At 40.3% G+C, this 23674-nt stretch overlaps 1 protein-coding gene across 1 annotated transcript in view; it reads left to right on the top strand.

The window, feature by feature from the left end:
• CUBN (cubilin) overlaps positions 1-23674 on the top strand; it is a 258176-nt gene that overhangs the window by 104412 nt on the left and 130090 nt on the right. Inside the window, exons 29-31 of the mRNA XM_058532490.1 lie at positions 9438-9619; positions 15047-15221; positions 16669-16838. Coding sequence (XP_058388473.1) covers positions 9438-9619; positions 15047-15221; positions 16669-16838 — 527 coding nt within the window. The remainder of the gene's footprint in view (positions 1-9437; positions 9620-15046; positions 15222-16668; positions 16839-23674) is intronic.

The following is a 23674-nucleotide window of genomic DNA, read 5'->3' as shown; positions in this document are numbered from 1 at the left end:
GTTTGGCCACTCGTTTATCAGGAAAAGAATGGGGGTATATTAGCTCCCTAGGGCTGCTGTAACACAAACGGGGTGGCTTAAAACAACAGAAATTTATTCTTTCACAGTTCTGCAGGCTAGAAGTCCAAAATCAAGGTGTCAGCAGAGCCTGCAAAGTCTCTAGGGAAGAATCCTTCCTTATCTCTTCTAGCTTCTGTTGGTTGCTGGCAATCCTTGGCTTTCCTTGCCTTGCAGATGCACGACTCTGATCTCTGCCTCCATCTTTACATGGCCTTCTTCCTTCTGTGCGTCTGTGTCCAAATTTCCCTCTTCTTATAAGGACACCAGTTAGATTTCAGTCCCACTTTACTCCAGTATGAACTCATCTTAACTTGATAACATCGCAAAGACCCTATTTCCAAATAAAGTCACATTTACAGCTTCCAGGTGCACATGAATTCTGGGGGACACTGTTCATCCCAATTCAGGAGATTCTGCAGCTTTCAACAACTTTCTCCTCGCCTGGAGTCGCCATGCTTTAGTCTTTGTTCTTCTTCTTGTCTTTTTTCTTCCTTTTTCCTCAGGAGAATTTTGCATTCCTTGGTCTTTATATTACCCGATTTATTTCTCTGATTTCATCTTGTAATTGCTTCAGTTTGTGTATTTGCCCTCACAGAATAAGTGCTAACCCACAAAATCCCCCTGAAGACTAATCTGCTAATCCATAAGATCAGATCAGATCCTTAAGATTAGATGAATTCTGGGGGCTTCACCCTTCGCCTTTCTTCAGACAGGAATAGTGATCTGACTTTAGTCTTTTCTCTAGTAGGACAGGTGCCTATCATTTGCCTTTCTCCCGTATTCCAGGAGAGTGGCATACACTGTTAGACTATTGGGGAATTAACCGGTAAAAACAAAGCAGGAATTGCTGGCTTTTTGTGGTTCTTATACATGCCACAGTCACCTTTGGACAACTTTGGCCATTTTCAGGAGCTCACATTCCTTTCCAGTTCCACCTCCCACCCCCAACCTGAAAATTTCTGTTCAATTATATTATTTGCATATCTTGCAGATGTATCAGAAGTGAGGACTGTGTATTCCAGGAAATAGTTCAACCTTGCCTTGGGTTGGGCCTTCCCCAACTTCTGAGCTCTTAGTTACCCTTTCACATCATACCTGCCCAACAAAAAGAGTCCTTACTGGTAACTTCTGCCTGCGATCCCACTCCCTCCACATGCTGCCCTTGTGTGTATCAGAGGGAAACTGGGCTAACCAGTCAGGCGCTCTCAAGGTATTGCAGAAGAGAAAGGTTTTATTTTTAAATTAAAGGAAAACTATTAAAATGTAAATCATTGATTTTAATGAAATATGTGAGCATCATCATTGGTTGTGTTTAAATTGATTCTTTTACTATGCTTTGGCTTTTCAACTTCTTTTTAACATTGACCACTGGTTTCTCGAATGTTTCCCTCAGAAATGAGAGGATAAGGGTGTGTCCTCTTTGGGTCGGTTCTCTATTCCTTTTCCTCCAGCCTTGGTGGGCTTTGGCCATGTCAGTTCCATGCCGGCAGCCCTCCCCATGCCACTGGTTTATGGAACACAGTTCCAGGAAAATGTCAAGTGTAAAGAGGTGGCTGCATTTGATCAATCGTAGGGAAATACGGAACATCCTTTTAAACTTTGTGTTTCTGATTCCATTTAGCTGTTTCATTGCTGGTTTGTTTTTATTAAAACTCTTTTATTTAAAAACAACAACCCACAATCTTGAAGATAGAACATACATAGATTGTGTTTAACTTTTTTGTTGTTCTGGAATTTATAACTCATTGCTTGTTTTAGACCAAAAAAAAAAAAAAAAAAAAAAGACCAGTGTTAGCAAAGTCCTTTTATGAAAAAGATTTAAATGATCTTTACAAGCAGGTTTAGCAACAGCTTTAAACTCTTCCTTGTTCGGAGTTCAGTAGATCAAGGTGCTTCCTGCTGATAAGGTCGGAGCTTCCTTTCAGCTGATGGCTGGGAGTTGGGAGGAAAATAGAATCAAATAGATTATCAGTCACCAGGACTAAAAGTTTCATAAAGATTAACTAATTAAAACTGAAAAACATATGAGTCTCTTCAGGACATTATTTTATTCCAGTTCAGCTGGTGTCTAATGATGTCGATATATTAGATTTTGTCAGATTTGCCTCAAGTTAAATGAAAAAGATTTTTGCTTTATTTGTTTATTTTTTAGGTTGCTATGGTGATTTTTTTCTCAGTAGATGGACAGGACAGTAATGAGGGCAGTGTTTAACGCTGCCGTTCCAGCACATTAGGGCTGAAGTGCCCAACAAGGCATAGAGAGAGAACACAGAACGCGGGATGGGGTAGGGGGGTTTGGAGGTGAGAGGGGATGGGAGGGGTGGCCCCAGATCTGCCATTCACTATGTGAGCTTGCAGCTTGAGCCTTATTGCTCATCTCTAAATTGGGCCCCATATGATCATTCTTGCCTACCTCACAGAGTGGTTATGAATTTCAAATAAGATAATGTGCTTATTAAAAGCACTTGGAAAAACTGTGAGCTACCAAACAATTATAAACTGTCTTTATTGTAGCTTAATGAACAATTGATTTCTTACTTCTCATCAGCTATTCATGATGGCTCTTTAGATGCTATGGTAATTCCTCCTCTAGCTCCAAGTGTTTCTCTAATCTCATCCCATATCTGGATAAACTCTTGTGAAATTATAATACACAGCACGTGTGGAATGATTATCATATGCAAGACACTTAGCTAAAAACTTTACTTTGGTTATTTCATTTACTCTATATAACAACCCTATGAGGTTAAGTACTAATTCTTGGACTGTTATAGATAAAGAAATTGTGGATTAGAGAGGTTAAATTAGTTATCCAAGGAGTAACACAGCCAGGATTGGGACCCATTTTGTCTTATGTCACAGCCTTTGCTTTACTTGTTTGTTATTATATTTCCAAAAGTTTTGCAACGTAACATGCAACTCTGAAATCATGTTGTCTCCTCCATGAAAATCTTCTCTTACCAGTTGGGTGTAAAGAGCCACTCTCTCTATTTCTTTTAAAGGGATATCTCTCAAAACTCTTTATTTGTTACTCCATTGTCTACTACTTGGTTAGTGTTTTCATCACTTAATCATTTTCTTTGTGTAGATTCCTGAAATGCTTTCCTAAATTATTGTCCTCTATTTTAGATTACTGAAGCCCAGTTATAGAAAACTTCTCTATTTCTTTTACATTCTATTATTCATTCAACCTGACAGGTAACATGATGATGAAGATGATATTGGGAGTCTAAACATCACATCCAAGGTTATTTCCTGATGGTTATTGGTTGATATAACTTCTTTCATCTGCAGCCTTGTCTATCCTCCATGTCTCTCTCCTACCCCTTCCTGTGACTCCCTGATCACCCACCCAAAGTCACAGACATGACTGACAATGACATGATCGTGTAAAATTATTGCATAGCCTGCTAAACTGCGTGTTTTCTCAGCAGTTTCATTTGTTTTAACATTTGCAGTTGTGTCTGTACCATTATTTCTACTCTAAATGAAATGTAGACACCTGAGATTTTCCAGAAGCCTGGTTATTTCCATCTCTAAAATGGACGGATGGATTTAGAAACAGATTTTCTTCTGTGACTCATTCAGGAAAAATTGTACTTTAACAAGAGATTGTCATGTCCTGAACCCCACACAAAGGGAAATAGTGCAGTGAACAGAACACTTTTTCCCCTTCCTGGCCCCAAATAAATTGAAATTTAATAAGAAACTAATATTAGGATATTTGTTTATGTAGAAAATTTTTAGTATTAGATATCAGTAGCACTGATAACACTACGTAGCTAAAGCAGCTTACCACATGTCTATTTTTGAATTCCACAATCTTTATTAAAAATAAAACAAAAACAAACCTTGTCTCAGGCCAGCCCCAGTGGCCTACTGGTTAAATTCAGCACACTCCGCTTCAGCAGCCCAGGTTTGGTTCCTGGGGGCAGACCTACACCACTCATTTGTCAGTAGCCATGCTGTGACAGCAGCTCACATACAATATAGAGGAAGATTGGCACAGGTGTTAGCTCAGGGTGAATCTTCCTCGGCAAAACAAACAAACAAACAAACAAAAAAACAAACAAAAACAAAAACTTGTCTCTACCACAGAAGGTGCAGAAATAGTAAATCAAATAAAATAGTAAATCAAATAAAAAAGACAGCTTTGCTACCTCTTATGAACAAGAGACGGTTAATGAAGCAGAATTGAATCATTTAGCTTTTGATTCGTTTCAGCATTTGGAATACATATTTTTTCCTTTAGAATTACACACAGTAGGATTTTTGGACTGTCTTGGTATTTCTTTTGACTGACAGTGGGATAGTACGTGTTGATAAAGATTCTAAATCACACTTTCTGTATTGTAACTGACTCCCTTTTTCACAGCTAAGTAAGTGGAAAATGATGCATGAATACAATTCAAAAGACTCACATTATACATTCTCTCCAAAACTCTATTTATTATGAATTTTAATTATTATTTGCTTTCATCTATAATTTAGTAAGTTCAACTCTTGATATGAATTTATAACTTTTCATTTTTATCCATAATCATACAATTCCAAGTTCATATTTCAGTGTTTCACTGTTGGCCTAATGATAGCTTGAATTTATGAAACAAAGTATCAAATAAATTTATTACATATTTAATTTTTTTGGTTAATATAAATCTTCTTAATTTTGTTGTGAATATGTTTTTACTTGTCACTAAAATAGAGCATAGAAAAAACAGACATCATTCATTTTTTCAGTTTTTAAAATATGTATCTTGACATATTTTCTCTTGCCTGATACCAAGTATGCATTTCTCAAAGAGTCCCAAAATCTAGGAAAAAGTGATGCTACTCAGAGAGTGAGGCATAACTGGCTCAATGCTGATCAAAATCTCTCATGTGTGGACTGGATATGACATTGGACTACCGAAACTAACAAATTTTGGGGGGCCGGCCCTGTGGTGTAGCTGTTAAGTGCACACGCTCGCTGCTGGCGTCTCCAAGTTCGGATCCCGGGTGTACACTGACACACCGCTTGTCAGGCCGTGCTGTGGTGGCATCCCAAATAAAATGGAGGAAGATGGCCACAGATGTTAGCTCAGGACCAGTCTTCCTCAGCAAAAAGAGGAGGATTGGCATGGATGTTAGCTCAGGGCTGATCTTCCTCACAAAAATAAATAAATAAATAAAATACAATAAAAATTAAAAATAAAATATCTTTTAGCAACTCAACCTGAAGATTTATTTCTTCTTATTTGTAACTTATAACCATTTAACATGTAAAGGATAAAATAGAATTCACTGATTGTATTTTTCAAATCAAAACTTATTGCAATTACTCTTTGCAAACTGAAGGAAAAGCAAAAAAGAGTTTAATGACTTGCAGGAGGGCATGTGATAATGGCACTTTTTATGTCTATAAATGGACTTTTTTCAAGAGGCATTGAATACACGTGGCTTCTACAGCACTGCTTGTACTATGGCATATGTTTAATAAATTCTTATTGAATGAAAAAATGTATGAACAGGAATTGAAAAGTTATTTTTATATCTTCCAAAACTTTGAAATACAAGAGTGGAGTTAAATTTCTACCATAATTATCAGAATTAACTTTATTTTCCAGTACTTTATAGTTTTTACAATAAAATACCACTAAATTAATTTATTCTGTTTTTGCATTTCATATGAACTTTTAAATCAAAGTTGTTACTTTTTGATATGTTAAACCTCAGAGGTAGTGAGAGCATGAAGGAAAAAAAGAAAGCTTCAAAGAGTTTTCAGGCTCCAACAGTTTTTGTCTCCTTCTCACAACCACACAGTATTTTTCCCCAATAGGGTATTACTTTTAATAATACTCGAATTTCTCTTTAGAAGACACACACATAAGTGCTGTTGATGAGAAGAGAACACGACATACCTAAAAATAAAATTTTGCTTTGTTTTTTATAAACTTTGTTTATGTTTGTTTTAAATCTTAGGAAAAAATACACTGTGAGTCTCCAGAACTGTAAGTGGGTAAATAAAATAACTACTGCAATTTTTCAAAGCATCAGTGAATGCCAAGAATCTGATATTATCATTCCAGCTTACAGTGCCTAGTTTAAGGGTATTAGTATCCTGTTATTTGCAAAGGAATTTGCAAGGAAACCTAAAACAATTGGAAAAGACAATGGAAAAACGTTATACAGATTCTCGGATGAATCAACTATGATAAAAAACAATTGAATTAGATTGTCTGATGAACTGAAGCTAGAAAAAAAATGCAGAGATGAGAAATCCAAGCTTCCATTTTCTTGTTTTCTTTTATATAATGTGGGCACAAAGTTATTTTCCTCCAAAGATTTTTTCATTGGATTATTTATTTTATACAACTGATACCAAGAACCATTGGAGCTGAAAATGTAGGTTGAAAAAAATATCGGAGTAACAGAATGGCTTTGCTTACCTATAACGTATTTAGCAAAAGGTGCTACATCTTAAGATAATTTATATGAGCCACTGTGTTGCATAACTCCAGGGAACATCATTTGATGGAATATAACTGTGGCTGGTGCCCTCTGGAGTTATGCAGGGGTGCTGAGGATATATACAATCTGTGCTGATTTTGGCTTCAGGAACATTTTCCATGTGTTGTTGTAGTAGGGAAAAATATTTTCTAATCTTTCATGGCACTTATGTTTTTTTAACATTCATCACGGTCTATAAACAACGTCAGCACGTCTTAATTTCAAACAGCTTTTTTGCAGAGCTTTAGTCAGAAATAAAAGTAGGAACTTTATAGGCCATAGGAAAGATACTGCCCTGTGCAACAAATTAAAAGTCGGAAAACACAGAGGTTTTCAATGGAAGCAGGAAACCGGCAACTCAATAAGATGGCAGCATGATGAACTGAAATCAGGTTTCTTTACCAAATCAAGATTCTTCTTAGAATTCTCCTCAGCTATTCTCAGTTAGGTGGAGATTCTGTATAAAGAATATTTCTTTGGAACTTTTTAAAAACTTTTTTCTAACTCACCGTACAGGATGGATTTGCATAGGGTGGATAGTAGACATGACCTCAGCTTTGGTGTGATTTACGTTTTAAAGCACAGCAGTTTAATTTCGTTCATGTGAAAATGCACATATGTTCATAAAGAGTGAGGAGGCACTATGCTTTTAAACGTGAAAAGCCTTGATGGGGAATAAGAAGGTACTTGGGAGAATTTACCAACCGATAAAGAATATTCTGAAACAATAGAAAAGGAGGCCCAGATACGTTAACAGAGCAGAGTTTTTTTAAATCACCAAAAATTGCTATTAGAAAACAAGATAATCTATTTTTTCTAGCTTTATCTTTAATTTTGTCTTTAAAATTTGAGCCTTCCTCAAATTCTACTTCTTTGGTGAAGTTTTCTCTCCCACTCTATTCTGAAATCTCTGTCTGAATTCCTACACACCATGTGAGTGTGTGGACTATAGGAATTAAGTACGCCAGCACTACCGGATTGCCCGGACTGGTGCCCTGGTTCCACCGCGAACAAGCCAGCTAACCTTGGGCAAGCCTCTTGACCTCTGTTCACATTGATTTGCTCATCTGAGAAATGCAGACAATAGTAGTACCTGCTTCACGAGGTTATTATGAGTATTAAAATAGGAAATACGTGTAAAGCACATGTAAGCACTCAGTAAGCGGTGGCAGTTTGTCACCGTGTGCCACCTGTGCAGCATTTGATTGTCTGTTGTAATGATTTGCCTTAACTACTTTCTAAGGCATGATACATAAACATTCATACAACGTGCACTGCAGTCTTTTTCCAGGCTTGGGTTTCATATATCCGGGTTTTGTTTGTTTGTTTGTTTCTATGAGGAAGATTGGCCCTGAGCTAACATCTGTCTCCCATCTTCCTCTTTTTGCTTGAGGAAGATGGTCCCTGAGCTAACATCTGTACCAGTCTTCCTCTACTTTGTATATGGGACACTGCTACAGCATGGCTTGATGAGCGGTGTTAGGTCCTCTGTTTTGTATATGGGACATTGCTACAGCAGGGCTTGATGAGCGGTGTTAGGTCCTCTATTTTGTATATGGGACGCCGCTACAGCAGGGCTTGATGAGCGGTGTCCGAACCCGTGAACCCCGGGCTGCTGAAGCGGAATGTGGGAACTTAACCACTATGCCACTGGGCCGGCCCCTGTTTGGTTGGTTTTTAGATATAAGTTGCCTGGGTCAGGACCTATATCATTTATCTTTTTTGTCTTTAATAGGCTTTATTTTTTAGAAGAGTTTTAGAAGTTTCACAGCAAAATTGAGTGGAAGGTAGAGTTCCCATATACCCTTGTCCCCACACACGCACAGCCTCTCCCATTGTCTACATCCCCCGCCAGAGTGGGACATTTGTTACAATTGAGAAACCTCCACTGACACATCATTATCACCCAAAGTCCATAGTTTACATTGGGTTCACTCTTGGTGTTGTACATTCTATGGGTTTTGACAAATTTATGATGACATGTAGCCATCATTTTAGTATCATGCAGAGTATTTTCACAGCCCTAAATGTCCTCTGTGCTCTGCCTATTCATCTCTCCTTCCACTCCAGCCCCTGGCAACCACTGATCTTACTGTCTCCACAGTTTTGCCTTCTCCAGAATTCATATAATTGGAATCATACAATATGGAGCCTTTTCAGATTGGCTTCTTTCACTTATTCATATGCATATACATTTCCTGCATGTCTCTTCATGTATTGATAGCCCATTTGTTGTTAGTGTTGAATAATATTCCATTGTCTGGATGTACCACAGTTTATTTATCCATTCAGCTACTGAAGAACATCTTGGTTGCTTCCAAGTTCTGGCAATTATGAATAAAGGTGCCGTAAAAATCCGTGTGCAGGTTTTTGTGTGGACATATCATGTATTTTTTATTTCCTATAGTCTCTTGTACAAAGATAAGGATTTTTAGCACTTAGAATTCTAGATCTTAGGTCTGAAAGGGACTTAGAAATAATGTATTAGATATAAAGAAACTGAAGACAAAAGGACATGGTGTTCACTCTCTAACACTGCTCACATAGTCCATTGTACTTCCTACTATGAAACTCGCACCTAAATGCAATGAAGATAATCTAAAAATTAGAATGACATTTTGAACATATTACCAAAGATTTGATGTGATGAGAATAAGGACAGAGAATTATTGCACCAAATGATATAATCAATGTTTTTTCAAAAAGAATAAATTTAATAAGTTGTAGCCATGATTTTTTCTCATTGCTTTATAATTGGTTAATTATAACGATGATTTTTCTCCTAAAGTAGGCATTGTGCATTTTCAATTGTCTTTTGGTGAGTCGGGTTTTTGAATTTTTCCCAGTGGCCGATGCCCACTTTGAACTGAGCCCTGCTGTTTTCACAGGTTGTGGTGGGGAGTTGTCCGGGGACACAGGCTCCTTCAGCAGCCCCGGGTACCCCAACACCTATCCCCCCAACAGGGAGTGCATCTGGTACATTAGCACCGCCGCGGGGAACAGCATTCAGCTCACCATCTACGACTTTGACGTGGAGTATCATGCAAGCTGCAACTTCGACGTCCTGGAGGTAGGAATTTAGATTGCTTCTCAGCACATTCCAGAATTGGGGGTAGAACTGCAAATCGCTCTGCAAAAATCCCTAAATTCTTTCCAGTGGCCAGCAGTGTTCTCTTCTTAGACATTTTGATGAATGTCAGCCCTCCGTGAATTACATTTACAGACAAATGGGATCAATATCTCAGTTTAGGTTTCCCTAAGAGCAGTCCTTGAAGGACTTGGTGGCAGGCAGGTTAACCAGGAGATGAGGCCAGGAAGCAGGGGTGAGGGAAGGTGGAGGAGGAAGAGCCAATGAAGGGAGTTCCTGTGGGCAGCTTGGGCTTAATCCCGCTGGGACCCTCTGAGGACCTATGAGGAGTGCTCCTCAGAATCATCACTCTCAGGACACGAGGCTGAGGCATCAGTCCCCCAACTCCTGTCCCCATTGATGGGGACTTGGGATTGTCAACACCCCACGCTTTCAGTGTGAGAAAGCTCCCTCAGGAAAGGCAGTGGGGAGGCAGAGTGTAGAGAAGAGGTGGGTGCTTGGGGTGGGACATGGCAGTCAGCAGAGGAATTGCCCCCCGCAGCTGCCATCTGAGGGGGGTCGACATGGTACAGGGCACAAAACACATCTGCTGCAGAAGGTTTTTGAAAAAATGGTCACTTAGAAAGTGTGAGGCATTTGAAGATAAGAACTTTTCCAATACTACTGCAAAGGGTTTATCTCAGATAATTCAGACGGCCTTTTAGAATCTATTCTTTCTATTTTTTTTTTGGTGAGGAAGATTGGCCCTGAGCTTACATCTGTTGCCAATCTTCCTCTTTTTGCTTGAGGAAAATGGTCCCTGAGCTAACATCTGTGCCAATCTTGCTCTATTGTTTTTTTTTGTACGTGGGTCACCACCGCAGCATGGCTTCAAAAGTGGTGTGTAGGTCCACGCCCGGGATCTGAACTCGTGAACCCTGGGCCGCCAAAGTGGAGCATGTGAACTTAACCACTGTGCCACCAGGCTGGCCCCATAATCAGCTTTCTTTTGCAGGAATCTAGTCCTTAGGAGATGTATATGTGCATCTTTTGAACTTTGACTTGTCTGCAAAATTTAATGGCTTCCAAGTACACACAAAGCTCCTGTCACTTCAGCTATAGGGACTGCCATTACACATCATGAAAAGTGTTCTACATCTAGTAGAACTTAAGCTCCAGGAGGGCTGGGTATTCGTCTGCTTTGGCTTTGTTTTATTTTACTGTTATACCCCTAGTGCCACAGAATACTTGGCAAATAGTTGACGCTTAACATATATTTGTGGAATGAATGAAAGCATCCAAATCTCTGACTGACGCACCATAATCGTGCAATTTGTGGAGGTGTCAAAGGGATTTTTACATCCATTTTCCCATTTGAATGTTAAAAAATCCTGTGAGGTTAGGGGGGAATTTTTACCCTTTCTCCTTTTTACCGTTGTCGAAACCGAGGCTCAAAAAGATTGGTGGCTTTTCCCATGACCACAAGGATGGTGCGGGGAAGAGCTAAGCACTGAATTTATCCACTCCTCAACACTCTGTGTAAGCCAGTGTGAAAAGACAGAGGTGAGCAGTGTGCAAGACGTGGAAATGAGTGGTATATACTTTATAGGGATTTTAACGCTTAAAAGCTTTATTTTGGGCCGCCCAGTGACATAGTTAATTTCGTGCACTCCGCTTTGGCAGCACGGGGTTCGCGGGTTCGGATCCCAGGTGCAGACCTACACAGGGCTCATCCAGCCATGCTGTGGTGGCGTCCCACATGCAAAATAGAGGAAGATTGGCACAGATGTTAGCTCAGGGACAATCTTCCTCACCAAAAAAAACCCCGAAAAACAAAAAAACCAACAAAAACAAAAACTTTATTTCATTACCAAACAAGTTCTTTCCTTGAAGAGAAATGGGGTTCTCAAATCACGCCCTCCCTGTGTGGGTGCAGAGTCACCAGGAATTGCATTTAGCAGCTCGTCACCCTAAAACAAGATAATGCTGCAGTAAGTGAAACCAGAGACAGGGCTGGTGAGTCCTTGAGGTAAAACCCATACCCTTGTCTTCCTGTAAGTACATTGCTGAATCAGGACTCCATCTCAGAGAGGAACAGCTTTTCAGGAGGAAAGAACAAGGTGGCTCCTGAAATTCACACTCACAGTACGAAGTAGAACAGCACTCACACGTGGAATGTTCCAGCGGTCTCCCTTGCTAGCAAGGATATTTCTCAGTTGCATAAAACCCCCTGACACTTACAAAGGGCTGGCAGCAGACTTTTCCGCTGTAATGTGAAATGATCCTAACCCTTCATTTTCATATTCCAAAGCGCATGTGATTGTTTGCCCACTTGGCAAAATGTAAATGGGTTCATTGTGCTTTGGGTCTTGTCACACCCATTACGTGAGAAAGCAGAGATTGGGGCTGTTCCCTGCAAGCAGCGTCGGGGAGAGAGGGACAAAGCAGAGTCTCCAGGCAGCAGCATTCAAGCAGAGTCCTGTGCCTGCACAGGAAGGGCCGTAAGAAGAGGCTGCAGTCTGCTTGGGGCTTGTTTTTATTAGAACAAGGTGGCCTCCCATGTTCCGTCAACATCAGGGTTTGGGGGAATATTTTGAGCCCCTTAAATAACTTGGGAAAGTCTTTTTTCTTAAGGCTGAAATCAACCTCCTTTTTGTTAAAAAACTGTCTGACATTTCTGCAAATGCTCAAGTTAGATGGAAAGTGCTGTAATAAATTTGGGCTAATGATTATCAACGATTTTTTCCATCCCTCATACCATAGATGCTGTGATAACATGTTAGCAACAGGTTTCAAAATTTGGGCGAGTGGCCCAGAAACATTGCTTTCTTGACCGATCTATTCTCGGCCTGCGCATTATCCTTTCCTGTTCTGCTAGGCACAGCCAAGTAGGACCTCACTGTCACCAGTAGGCTTACCTCCATTGCACCAAATTTAACCAGGAGCCAATATTTTTTTCCCTCAAAAATCAGTGTCCTGAGAGCAGCCAGTTGCATTAAGCAACAGCCGTTTGGTTACTCATAACCCTGGAATGCTGACTTGATTATAACAGTAAATGGAGCTAACAGAGCAGAAAGAAATGTTCAAAACAGATTAAAACCATAGGCTTTGAAAAGTTCTATATCCTGAGCATTTGCTAAAAACAGGTTTCTTTAATCTCTGATCATCAGACCAGTTCTTTTCCCCCCAAAGTTTAGTCATATGCTGTAGTGGAATGAACCACACCCTGAAATTCTTTCCATCTTTTTTCTTCTTTTGAAGAGTCATGCCCTAACTATTGGTTTTCTTCGTGGAAGCCAAAAGTACCATTTTATTGTTTTGGTCGTGGAAACACTGGCTGATTTGACTCGAGTCTCTGAGAAAGGAGCCTGAACTGGCATATAGCAGAAAAGGAAATCCACCCCTTGGTGCAATAATGCAAGACAATTGCCTGGTGTGGGCAGCTAGCTCCCTCTGGTCTCTCTGCGATGGTCTTTTGTGAGCCCAGCCCAGTAAGAGGGGAAGCAAAGAAGGTCAAAAGCGGCAGTGTTTATTCTTCTGGAGGCTTCTAGGCCCAGCCAACTCATACCCGTTATGTTTGTGATCTCAAGGGGACCCTGAGCAGGGAAAACAAAGACTGTTTTGCCGATGCGCAAGTTTTCTTTGTTAAAACTAAACCCTGGTGCTCAATGTTCTCTCCAAATATGTGCTGCTTGTTGGGCTCGGATGATTAGGAGCACATGCTGTCGGTTTCATGCTCTGAGGACTGTGCCCTGGGCGAGAGGGGGTCGGGGATCTTGAAAATGAGAAAGGATGCTTTCAACCAGAAGGATCTCGTTTCTTCTATTTGCGTATGTGGACGTGTAAAGGGCCACACAGGGCTTCTCCTAAAGTCCTGCTTTGGATGGGACTTAGGGGGCCGCACAAACATAGCTCCTCCTAATGAAAATAAGCAGGAAGCAGCCGGCCTGCTTCATTCCTTTGCAATTACCGTCCTTGTGCTCAGCCCTCTGCGGAACAGCGGCTTCATTCTCTTTGGCCTTTCCCGCGTGGCTGGGGGGAGTTCATCAGACAAAGAAGTCATTGTAGATTCAAATCACACACTGCGCACCAAGAGCGGGCTTCTTGTTCTCACTCTCTCCCCAGAGAACACTGGAGTGATTCCCCTATCAGTCGACAGCCCCGAGGGTGGGCAGGGGCCCGCCTGGGGTCTGAGGAGTGGGGGGAGAGTGCCCGGAGGTGGGAGAGCCACAGGGATGGTAGAGGAGGGAGGGTGCGGCACACAAATCTCTTAGAGCGCTGCTTTCCCATTCTGGTTCTGACCCTAGGTATAGACTTATGTGCCCGTACATCTATGGGAGGGGGAGGGGCCCAGATACCAATATGCCTGAGCACTGTCACCCCAAATGGTCTTTCTTCTACAAATTCAAGTTTGGCAAGACCTGAAGGTAGGGGGTCAGTATCTTCTGTTTGATTCTTATCTTCCCTTCACTGCCCCTCCCCACCACCCGCACACACACTGGATAAGCAGGTCCCAAGAGTGATTGAGAAACCTGTGTATGAGGTGTCCTGGAGGCTCTGCCTGGGCTGGGCTAGACTTGCCTGCAAGGTGCTGGATGTGAGACCAAGGGGACACGCTCGGAGGAATGTGTCACAGCGGTATTGGATCCCAGTCAGATAGATAGTTGCAAACTGGAGGAGCCCAGGAGACCTGAGGACAAGTGAGATGGATCTAGAGGGAACCATCCAGATACTGAAGCAGAGTCCAGGCACTTCCTGAGTGGAAGATGGATGCTCTTGGTCATGTTCCTGTGAGTAGGCATGCTGGAAGTAGGTTCAGAGAGAATCTATAGGATTCCCTTCCTGAGGACACCACAGAACACACTGATAGAGGTTATATTTTCATATATAGAAGCAAAAATATAATATTAAATGCCTAATCTTATAAAATACTCAGCTTGCAAAGTGGAAAATCCTAAAAATGTAATCAGGAGATCAGTAGCCCTCAATAAACTCAGTTTTCACAAACAAAATGGCTTTGTGCTAAGACTGTTCCTATGTGCCTAGAAGAGTTAGAAAATCAGACCTGATGCTTTGTTATCTGCAGTCCTCTGACAAAGAAAGCAGGGAGTCCTATGAAGACATGAAAAAGAGGAAGAGGGGAGATAGAGAAGATTCTGGAATAATCTCTTCAGTTCAGTTCTACAATTCTGGCTGACGGAACGAGCAGGCATTTCGTGGATGGTTGAGCTTGTCTGTTCTTAGGGCAGAGGGAGTGCCTCTGAAAATCCAGGTCAAGTTTACAGTTCATCCCCACCCAGGGCGGCTGAGATTTCAACCTCCAATGATAATAAAATCCAAGAGCTGGTGGTAAAAAGGAGTCAGGAGAAGGGCTGTAATAGCTTAAATATGTCTCTTGATTTAAGCCCTTTTTTGTATCTCTCATCGTAGGTCTATGGAGGCCCTGATTTCCACTCTCCCAGAATAGCCCAGTTGTGTGCCCAAAGATCATGGGAGAATCCCATGCAGGTCTCCAGCACTGGAAATGAGCTGGCAATTCGATTTAAGACCGACAGCTCCGTAAATGGGAGAGGCTTCAACGTCTCATGGCAAGCGGTCCCTGGAGGTGAGTGAACCAAGGAGGTGTCTCAAAATACTTAATCTGAGCCATTGTTAAATTTCATGAAATGATTGGAGAGAAGTATGAAGGCTATATCCTGACAACTTTGTGACTTCTCAAATGGCGAATGCTGCTTTGGCATATACTCTTCCCTAAAAAATGTGGTAGAATTTAACTTCTGAAGCGTCACCTTGTATGTGAAAACTAGTCCGTGCAAGTATGCAAGTCCATGGTGAAAGCAGGGTGACTGGTTAAACGTGACTTATTCTCCAGGGATCTTGTGCCTGTTCACCAGCCTCAAATTTGGGCATCAGCAAAGTGGTAAATTACTTCATGCTATAGTATGGACCTTTGGATGCTTGGCAAACGCCAAAACTGTACACGTTAAATTTGTGTTATGCCATGGAATTGCCATGTGTTGTATAGTGGCTGTCTGCCCAAGATCTTAGGCAGTCTAAATAAATTACCTGCTGCAGATTTTTTAAATAAAAAATTAATGCACAAAATATTTTAGCAGGTGTTAACCTATACAATACTAATAACAGCCAAGTTTATTGAATGTTTGCTATGTGCCAGTTACTTTTCCAACTATTCTCCAAGGGCTATCTCATGGAATCCTCACAACCACCCTATGAGGGGAGTTTATTTCATGTCTTCATCTCACTAATGAGGAGATTGAAGCTTAGAGAAGTTAGTGACTTGTCCAAAGTCACACACTAGAAAATGCCAAAGCAGAGATGTGACCCCAGGCTACCTTAAGGCCCCACTTCTAGAACTCTAAGGTAATATAGTAAGTATGTTAGGTCTCTCCTAAAGTTAACCATGCATGAATTTAATGAGAATTATATAATTATACATACATAGTGTTTAGATAACCCCAAAATGATTCTCATTTATTAGAAAATAATACTAAATTTTTCCATGGATATACTGGTTTATATCATCATAAACCCAAGAAATGATGGGTCATAGAGGTAGACGTTGATAGGTATTTGATAATGTCATAGGAATAAAAAAACTGTACCAGGTCCAGAATATTAAATTTTAAAAGGCAGATATTAAATTATTTATAAAAGCATACAATCCTGAATTATCAAAATTCCTGGAAGGAGACGTGTTATTCTTACAGTATGCTATATTATTAGAGAACAATGAAGGGGCACTTCATGGCTTTATGAAAATATCATTTCATTTGCACTTATTTTTCAGTATTTTTAAAATAACTTTGGCGTCAGTATTTAAAGAATTTGAAGTATTTTCTTAGTCATCTTTCTTCATTTGTCGAGATGAATGAATTAATGGTGGATATTCAGTTCTTCAGAATGTTTAGCATAAACTACGTAAAACTGGTAGTCAAAAAAAGTAGCATATTGTTCTGTGCTACCAGGTAATGGTGTCAAGTTTTATGCCTCAGGGATTCCTCTCATTATTGCATTGGGTTTCCCACCTACAGGTTGTGGTGGGATTTTCCAGGCTCCCAGTGGAGAGATTCATTCTCCAAATTACCCCAGTGCTTCTAGAAGTAACACTGAGTGTTCCTGGGTCATTCAGGTGGAAAGAAATCACCGTGTTCTTTTGAACTTCACTGACTTTGACCTTGAACCTCAGGACTCTTGTATTATGGTAAGTGACGTAAATTTCAAGCATCGGCTCTAGTCAAACCTGAGTCAAAACATTGCCCTATGAACGTATTTAGTGAATGTATTAGTTATGGCTGTTTTCAATGTCAAATCATAGGAAACCAAACTATGGCAATGTAAAATATAAGGACATTTATTTTTTATCTAAATACAAATAGGGAGGTAGGTAATCTCGGGATTTGTTTAGCAATTAAGTTTCTGCTCTACCATTCTTAGTGTGTTGCCTTTTCATTTCATTTTGTGTTTGTTACCTCATGGTCAGAAAATGGCTGCAGCAGCTCTGAACATCCTGTCAGGAGTTCAAAGCTGGAGAGAGGGAGAGGGAATAGTGTTAGGTGTTTCCATTTTGTTTTTTTTTTTTTAATCAAGAAACCAAAGTTTCACAGAAGTTCCCTTAGATGTCATTGGCCAGAATTGGCTGCAAGAGAGATTTGGAAAGTATAGTGGAATGGATTTATCATAACTACTTTAAATCAATTATTATTAAGCCTCTGGGGGTTCTCACAGGGTTCTACTCTTCTTGAGATCAGGATATCTCGATCTGCTACCTGAACAAATCAGTGTCTGATAAGACAGATTAGTTTGGAGTTGAGGGTGGAGGAGAAGGGATATGGCTATTAGTTGATTAGATGACAAAAAGTTTCTGTTACTACCAATTACTTGAATACATTCTCATCTGAAACTAATGCTTTATGCTTAATGTAGAAGTGAGTGAGGTTTTATTTTGAGGCTTTCTTTTTCTCTTTTAGCTTAATTTTTTGGGTAACCTGATTTTTTTAACGAAAGATTTTCCGTCTTTCATTTGTATTTAGAAACATTTCATTCAAATATAAACCAGATTCTCTTGGAAAATGGATCTTTTTATTTCAGTTTCCTGGCAGTTTGTTACACAACCTCCAACTGGCTAGCTTTCAAACTTAACTTAAGAAAACCCAAAAGTTGTTTCACATTTTTCAGAGTAATCAAGTCTAATGGTATAATTTCAAGTATTATTTTACAAGATTAGATCATTAATCTACTTAAAAGATCGGTTGATTTATGACTATGTATTAACCTTCTAAATGAGTCTTCAGGGTCTAAGTTGGAAAAACATTATACAAACTTAAGGTATAGGACATTCACTTTCCATGATGGTAGCTTGGACCAACTCTCCTGACAGAGACTATTTAACAATTTTGGATGATATTTTAAAACATCTTCCTAAATGCAGCAAAGAACTCACAAGGCAGTATGAAATTGCCGAGTTAATAACTGAGAAAGATATAAGCCTAGTCTTTGGGACTGCTTTTGCCTGTAGGGTGTTTGATGATCCAGAAGGGATTAGCCACACTTCTCAGAGCCTTTCAGGACAAAGAGCAGCAAAGTTTGAGTCTAGGCCCTGAATAGAATGGAAGTCCCGGTAAAGCATCCCATATCCTAGGTAAAATGAAAGTAAAACAGCCTTCACAGAGACAGTATCCCAGCTTCAAGTCACCTGACTGGCCCCCAAAATATCAAGCCATGGAATAATGAGAGGGAACTCCATATTGCTAATGTATCTAGGCATTGGACATCTAGCCAAAGCAATTTAAAATCTTCTTCAAGGAGGTAAGATCATCCTAGACCTCATTTCTACAATAATTTTTCATATGCAATAGCCAGCACACTATTGAAGATATTCGTGTATGTAAGGAGATAATATAACATCTATGAAATATAACATGAATAACAGACAATGGAAACAAACAAACTAATATGTGAGATTGGTAAACAACTATAATTACTAAACTCATGGAGATAAAAGTCATAGGTAAAACTCTCAGCAAGAAACTGCAAACTATAAAAAATGACACTGCAAATATGAAAAAGAGCCAACTAAAAATTTTAGATAATTTTTTTTATATTGTATTAGATAAATATAATAGCTGACATTAATATCTCAGTGGAAGTGTTTTTGGCATGTTAAACAGATTAGACAGAGATGAAGAGAGAAATAGTGAACTGGAAGACAAGTCAGAAGAATCTATTGAGAAAAAAGCATGGATAAACAGAAGGAGAGGTTAAGACACATAGGGGCACTTATAAATTTAATTGTAATCATTTAAAATACATTTGCATACATTTAATTGTAATCCTAGAAGGAAAAGGGAGAGATACATGGAGCAGAAGCAGTATTTGAGGAGCTAATGACTAAGACTTTTCCAAACTGTTGAAAGAAAATTTACAAAAACAAGAATCCAAAGGAACTCAAACAGCCAAATAAATAGAAATAAATAGAAAGACATACTTATCTAAAAAACTTAAAGATAAAGGAAAAATATTACAATCAGCCAGGAGAGTGGGTGGGTGGGAGAACAGGTCGCCTTTTAAGAAGTGGCAAACTTAACGTCGACTTTTCAACAGTGATAACTGGAAGCAGAAAAGACAATGGAATAGTATCTTTAGTTTGAAGAAAGAAAATAACTACCCATCAAGAACTCTATGCTCTCTTAAAATAGCCTTTAAGAATAAAGGTGAAATAAAGGGTTGAAGCAGAAGAGGAGCCTTCAAGAAAAGTTTGAATGGGCTAAAGACAAATTGTCTACCTCATGGTTTTGTCTGCAGTGGGCATGTCTCCACTATTTTCTCTCTCTCCCCGTCTGTATAGTCCATAATCCATAGAATTCAACATACAAAGGTGTGTGAACAAAACAAAGCCTAGGTCAAAGGCTTGCCCAGCATGGCTACATTTTTTCCTTCCTGTGGTCATGAGTAGGGTTTTCCACCTACATGAGACATAAATATAGAGACAGGGTTTTTTATTAACTGCTGCCATATCTCAGCATGCAGCTGGGCTGGACTTAACAAACTGTAGCAGGGGGCAACAGATAGGAGGATGTGAAACCTCAATTATAATCTGGTCATAGGCATGGAGACAGGAAAATAAACCCAAAGCCAGGTGCTGGGAGGAGTCCAGTCTGGCAGATAAGGTAAATACAAAATGTAATAGTCCAAACAAGTTGTCAGAATCAGAGAATCCTGTAGGAAGTAGGTGGGGTACTCCCGCCAGTGGGCTGATGGGGCATTCAGAAGGAGATGCCACTAAGCACCTGAGCAAGATATTGATATAAAAAGTCAACTGTACCCATAGCGTGAGTCAGCATGGTTCCATGGTTAAGAAATCTAGCTCTGTGGTGGGGTGGACCTGGAACTGAGCCCAGATTTTGCCATTTTCTAGCTGTGTTGCCTGGGAGAAAGTGAATCTTTCAGCGTCAGCTTCCTTAACTGTGAAATGGGGATAATAAGAATACCTGTGTCAGATTTGTTGTTGGGATATTTAAGATTCTCTAAGTGACCTGCTTGTCAGATAGAAAGTTCTCGATTTGTGCTGGCCATGATGATAATGATGCCGATGGTGAGTGCCCTGAGAGGCAGGTTCAAAGAGCCACCGGAAGAGGGAGGTGGCATGGTATACCAAGAGGAGCAGTGGGCTTAGGAGCCAGGGCTTCCCGTCTGTGATCCTGGACCTCAAGGTCTTCGGGAAAAGAAGAACTGACTTCTGAGCCTCTCTTATAGCACAGCACCTAGCATTAGTGTACCTAGGACTCAATAACTGTAATAGTAATCATGAGAAAACAGAAGGAGTGATTCATTTGGGTCCAGAAGCCAGGGAGAGTGTCACACTGGAGATGACATTTAAGTGGCAGAATTTCACTAGTGGAAATGTGGCAGTGAGGCAGGACAGGAGGCTTTGGGGAAAGAATGCGGGAAATTGTGCACAGAGGTATGAACGTGCATGGACATTCGGGAATAGGAAAGGAGAGTGTTGTGCCTGGACTGCAGCTCTGTGTTGGGGAGCGTGTGGAAACCAAGGGTCTATAGAAGACATCCAAATTGGACAGACTCTTTTATGCTCTGGTGAAGAATTTGAAATTATAATACAGATAGAATGAGGTTGTTGAAAGTTTTCTGTAAAACAGAGGAATAATAGATTCAAAACTGTATTTTACAAGGACAAGAAGCAGTCATGTAGGGGCTGGGTTGGCAGAGAAAGAGCAAGATGGCATAACGGCTGTTTGAAAAGCTACGGAAAAACCTTGCGCACTGGTCTTGGGAGTGGAGAGAAAGAGACATATTGGAGAACTCTTATGGTCATATAGTTACCAAAATTTAGAGGCTAATTATATGGTAGAGGACGAGGTGGGTGGTAGAGAGGAGGGGTTAAGACTATTCACTTGAAGAGTGGGTGAATGACGATGCCATTAAGTAAGTGAGTAAAGGGGTAGACTACAATGAGTTTGATTTGGAAACTTTTGAGTTTAAAAGTCAAAAGTTTCCAAACACTATGTCCCTTATAGAGTGCAACGTATGAGTTCAGTGCTCAGGATGGGGTCTGAGCTGGATATATACATTTGAGGATAATTTCTGTATATTTGGTGGTGTTAAAGCCACAGAAGTGGGTGTGTCATTTATAGGAGTATTTTGTAAAGAGAAAAGGGCCACGTAGACTCTTTGGGAAACATCACCATTTAAGGGGCAAATGGAGGAACAGAGGAAAAGGAGACTGAGAAATGTACTCAGAGAGGTAGGTGGAGAACCAGAAGAGAGTGAGAGCATAGAAACCAAGAGTGAAGCCAATTTTAAAAGAGTAGATGATCAAAGGTATCAAATCCAGCAGAGGTCAACTAGGATGAGAATTGAAACAAAGCCACTGAATTGGGTCTTTGATGACCTTGTAAAGAACAGGATTGTTGTGGGTAGTAGTGGAAGATTCCGGATCACAATGGGTTAGGAGGTGCAGGAGATTCTTAGCTTTTCCCCAGAATTATGGAAGTAAATGTCATAGGGGGATAAAAGATCATAATCTATGGGTAGGGCAAGATCAACGGAAGGTTGTTGTTTTTTTAATGATGGAAAAGCTTAAGCATGTCAAGAGGACAAGGTACTGGTGGAAAAAGAGCAGCTGGATGCAAGAGATAAATGGAATAACTGATGAAGTCATGTTATCAGAGCAGAGACCTGAAGAAGAGACAGATTGGTTCTATAAATTTTGTATTTTCAGAATGAGAAATTGGAACACATGGCGGACCATAAGATATTTTTTTCTGGTTAGAAAATTTGTTTATATTGAAAATTGCATAAATCATATACAAGCTAAGTCATTTTTGTCTGTACAATTTATAAATCACCTTTACAGAAAGATAAAGCAATGTGAAAAAGGACTGTTCAGATAAATTGCAGTAGAGATATGCCATGTATGGTGCCAAGTGTACCCAATTATGGGGATGGGAGATCTGCAGAGGTGTGAAACCGGACGGTCAATGTCCTAGCGAGGCAGGAAGCTTGGCTCCAAGTTATAGTTAGTTGTCCAGGGGTTTGTGAAGGCGAGCGTTGAGGCGCCAACCATCTATCCTTTATAGCTAGAGGGACACTGGATGTGAAACATACCCCAAAGTCCAATATCTTACATAATATCTCTGCAGTTTAAGTCCACACAAAGCCAATCATTCATCCTGGAGGCATTCAAGTTAATTTCTTGGTCCTGTTGCTTAGACAGAGTCATTAGCAAAGAGAAAAATAATCAGCTGTCAAAGATAATGTTTGTGTTCATGAGATTTTTAATAGAGCTCAAGTGTACTATTCAATACCAAGGTAAATTATGCTTGGATGGGACCAGCCATCATGTTTTTTAAAATTCCTATAACAGTTTGGATTGTCAGAAGTGGAAATATTAATTTTAACAGTCATTGTGATTAATAGTCATAAACATATAGATATATAGAATGTTAAGTTTTGAAGAGGAGTGATTAGAGATAATTTACTGTCATCTCCTTATTTTAAAAATAAGAAAATTGAGGTCCAGACAGGTCAGGATCAAGACGAGGTAGAAATTAATAGCAGGACCAGCACTAAAACACAAGTAAGCCTAAAGTAAGATTAAGTATTTTGGTAAAGTATAAAAATTACAGCCTATATGCAGGGAACTGAATCAGAGAATAAAGGACAAATGAAAAAATAGAAGGAGAAAATAAAATCCAGGTTACTTTGGAACCTTTTTTTTTTTTTTGGTGAGGAAGATCAGCCCTGAGCTAACATCCATGCCAATCTTCCTCATTTTTGCTGAGGAAGACTGGCCCTGGGCTAACATCCGTGCCCATTTTCCTCCACTTTATATGGGATCCTGCCACAGCATGATCTGACAAGCGGTGCCTCAGTGCGCGCCCGGGATCCTAACCCGGCGAACCCCGGGCCGCCACAGTGGAGCGCGCGCACTTAACCGCTATGCTATGGGACCCGCCCCTGGAACCGTTTTGAATTCTCTTTCAGATGAACCCAGACTTCATTTATCAATATAAGGAAAAAGTGTTAGGATTTCAACTACGAAGTGGAAAGGGTCTTTGCTTTGAAGTCGGGTGGTCTGAGTTCCATTCATCCATTCAATCTTTGGTGTCAACTATGGGACAGACACTGCTGGGCACTGGTTTCTAGGCATGGCACCATCTCTCACTCGCTTCATTGCCTGGGGAGCTTAGTTTTCTCATTTACAGAATCGAGTGCCTGGTGAACCCAACCAGAAGGAAGGAAATCAGGGGAAAGGATCCAGTTAGGAGCTGTGTTTGTGGGTAGGAAGAAGAGAACAAAGTGGAAGTTGAAGAAAAGGACACTAAGGGCCATGTTAGCGGTGGATTCATTGCATGAGGTTGCAGTCAGACCCGCACAGCACTGAGCTTCTGTTCACCATTAGGGCACAAGTCCTTGGGCATTGGGCAGGAGATCATCTCTGCACACCACTTGCTATACAGAAGAGAGCTCTTATTGTAGTAGGCTTACTCGCCAGTGGGCCCAACTGGAGGCAGGGTA

This window comes from Diceros bicornis, chromosome 36, assembly GCF_020826845.1.
Source record: "Diceros bicornis minor isolate mBicDic1 chromosome 36, mDicBic1.mat.cur, whole genome shotgun sequence".
In the NCBI taxonomy this organism is placed as follows: domain Eukaryota; kingdom Metazoa; phylum Chordata; class Mammalia; order Perissodactyla; family Rhinocerotidae; genus Diceros; species Diceros bicornis.
The sequence above is the reverse complement of the archived record's forward strand: the minus strand, read 5'-3'. Positions and strand labels throughout refer to the sequence as shown.